The sequence below is a fragment of the Etheostoma spectabile genome, chromosome 20 (assembly GCF_008692095.1).
Source record: "Etheostoma spectabile isolate EspeVRDwgs_2016 chromosome 20, UIUC_Espe_1.0, whole genome shotgun sequence".
In the NCBI taxonomy this organism is placed as follows: Eukaryota; Metazoa; Chordata; class Actinopteri; order Perciformes; family Percidae; genus Etheostoma; species Etheostoma spectabile.
In genome coordinates this window covers 3277672-3281059 of record NC_045752.1, presented here as the reverse complement: position 1 = coordinate 3281059, position 3388 = coordinate 3277672, and the positions used below count along the sequence as shown (strand labels likewise).

At 41.7% G+C, this 3388-nt stretch overlaps 1 protein-coding gene across 1 annotated transcript in view; it reads left to right on the top strand.

Annotated features, from left to right (window-relative positions):
* plppr3a (phospholipid phosphatase related 3a) overlaps positions 1-3388 on the top strand; it is a 39119-nt gene that overhangs the window by 11266 nt on the left and 24465 nt on the right. Inside the window, exon 6 of the mRNA XM_032500528.1 lies at positions 398-455. Within this exon, the coding sequence (XP_032356419.1) occupies positions 398-455 (58 nt within the window). The remainder of the gene's footprint in view (positions 1-397; positions 456-3388) is intronic.

The window sequence follows — 3388 nt, the reverse complement described above, 5'->3', positions numbered from 1 at the left end:
CACACACACACACACGCACAGGTTTAGCCCTGAACAAGTGGGAGAAGGTATACACCGTGATAAACACACTCACACAAACAGTGCCCAAATTAAACGAGATTCATGATTCAGTTTTCTAAACTCTTAATTAGCAGCTTTGACCTCAACTCATTCACTCTTCCCTAATGTTCCCACTAACGCCCCATGGTATTCTGTTTGTGTTTATTAATGCTCACACCCAAGGACGCACGCTCAGTTTGATAAACACACAGGTTGTTAATGTCAAATACAACCACGACATCACAATTTATTACAATGAATTCAGGTTTATTTAAGAGGCAGTAAACACACATAAATCTCTCTTTGTCTCTCTGCCTTGCCTGTTTCACACTTAACTCTTTCCCTTTCTCCCCCCTAGGAAAACATTCCCATCCCAGCATGCAACGCTCTCTGGCTTCGCTGCTGTCTATATCTCCGTAAGCATTTCTGTGTCATACCTGCCTTCTATGTTTGTGTATATTGAGTATGATGTATTTCTATCATATACTGTATGCTTGCATGTGGTTGTGTATGAGTTTAGGGCAGTGGTTCTTAACCTGGGTTCGATCGAACCCCAGGGGTTCGGTGAGTCAGTCTCAGGGGTTCGGCGGAGGTCAAGACACACACCCGACTTATATGATTCGTGATGACACGCCCCGCTTGGCCATCATCAGAAGGGTTCGGTGAACGCGCATATGAAACTGGTGGGGGTCAGTACCTCCAACAAGGTTAAGAACCACTGGTTTAGGGTTTAGTGGGTGCGTCTCTCTTATGAACAGTCCATTACTGTCACTTTGAAATAACTTAACTCTGTTTTATTTTACATATCCGTAAAAATTGAGAACTGTGATACGCTAATATTAGACGCATGTTTTTGCACTACATATCATTATCTTTTGAAATGTCTTTCTTACATTTTCATGAGTTTGTGCACTTGATAACTATCCAGATGTTCCTCTATTAACGACCGTTGCTGCTGGCAACATAAGATTAGTTCCTGCATATCAGAGGATTTTTTTTTTTTTTTAGCTGGAATGAAATCACTGTCACTTCATACATAAATCACAATTGCGTTGTGCTGTTTACTCACTGAGAGATTTCCAGAACAGTACCCTCAGGTCAAAAGAGCCATCCAAATTGGCATGACAAAAAATAACAGCAACTGTCTTTTTAGGTCAGATTTCTGTTGGCTGTTATGTAGGATATTTTTTGTCATTCTGTAGTTTGGTGCTGACAGAAGCAGCATGGGAACTGTACAGAAAAGTAGCACTGTCACTCCCCCCCCAACACACACACAAACACACACACACACACACACGCGCACGCACACACGCACACAAACGCCCTCCACCAATAACTATTTAAGCTACTGGCCATACTACTGCTGCTTCACTAAACCCAAAGTGTGCTCATTAAAACTCACCAGACTGGTTTCTGATGAGAGAGAAAAGGCAGGAGAGGAGGAAGAGGAAAACAGCTGTTGTGGTTGCTAGAGTTACTTACTAGTTACATGTTGTCTAATCTCTGCAAAGTTGAGAAGCAGCTCATTACCGCTGTTGACAGATCCTTTGTCTACGTTATTGTTCCACCACATTATGACATGTATTTCTTGTGTTCAGTCTCAAAAAACCTTTACAATGAAATTCCATTTTCTGAATTTTGACAGAAATAGCAGATCACTTGACAAAGTAGACAAAAAATTGTGTGGCATTTAAAAGAACTGAAATGTCACCCTTCTGACATTTTCTTGCTTCAAGAAAAGTTGAATTTTATGCTCACTACTACATGGACAAGCTTGTTAAAATGGATACTTTTTGCAGAGTCTGCTTGTCTGTCACTCAGCTGTCCTCCACTTTATGTAATTGAAATGTAATGTGTACATGCACAGAATATAAATACAGTATATGAATGTATTGTGTCTCTCTTCCCGTGTCCCTCCTGCTTACTTCCCTGCATTGTTTTTCTGTCAAAGAATAGTCATCTTAATGACTCAGTTAACCTCATAGGCAGTGTACATTTTTTGTCTTAAAACAGCTCATTAAAATGGTATCATGCTCAGCATTTTCACGGAACAAAAAGAATATAAGACAATTTATTGTACTTTTTCAATATAATGTCACCTAAAGAGAATTCTTCAAATATTTGGAGTTGCATTGGAAACAAGGGAAAATACAGACATATATGAGAGTGGTAGCAATCTTCCTACAACTTTCTGCAAGTGTCTTTACCAAAATGTCAAATTATTCCTTTAACAACAAAGTTTAACATGAGTTTCTATAATTGATCTAAACTATAGGCTAACTCTTTCCACTGTTGAGGTCAAACCTTTGTTGCAGTGTCTTGTCTTACCTTTTAACCCTTGTGTTGTCTTTCCGTCAAAAATGAAAATCAACACTTTTGATGACACTTTATATCAATTTTAAAAAAACCTTTTCTTACATTTTGCCTGTTTTTCATCACTTTTGATGCTTTTTTCAATGTGTTTCACTATTTTGACATTTTCAACACCGCATAACACTAACTTAACTTTAGTTGTACAGTTATCTTTGGAATTTATGGTCAATAAACCTTTATAGGAAATTATACCTAATGTTTGAGTTAGAAAAGTAGAAATTAGGAATTATTTAGACTAAAATCAAAGGAAAGTATCCATCCATCCATCCATCTATCATCCATCATCTTCATCCCTTATCCGGTATCGGGTCGGGGGGGCAGCAGCTCCAGTAGGGGACCCCAAACTTCCCTTTCCTGAGCCGCATCAACCAGCTCCAACTGGGGGATCCCGAGGCGTTCCCAGGCCAGGTTGGAGATATAATCTCTCCACCTAGTCCTGGGTCTTCCCCGAGGCCTCCTCCCAGCTGGACGTGCCTGGACCACCTCCGATGGGAGGCGCCCAGGAGGCATCCTTACCGATGCCCAAACCACCTCAACTGGTCCTTTTGACGCGAAGGAGCAGCGGCTCTACTCCGAGCTCCTCTCGGATGACTGAGCTTCTCACCCTATCTCTAAGGGAGACGCCAGCCACCCTCCTGAGGAAACCCATTTCGGCCACTTGTACCCTGGATCTCTTTTTCGGTCATACCCGCCTTCATGACTATAGGTGAGGGTAGGAACGAAAATTGCCCGTTGATCAGGAGCTTTGCCTTCTGGCTCAGCTCCCTTTTTGTCACAACCGTGCGATAAACAGAATGTAATACTGCACCCGCTGCTCCGATTCTCCAACCAATCTTACGCCCCATGGTCCCCTCATTCGCTAACAAGACCCAAGGTATTTAAACCCCTTCACTTGGGGTAAGGACTTACCCCCTACCAGAAGAAAGCACTCCATTGGTTTCCTGCTGAGAACCATGGCCTCAGATTTAGAGGTGCT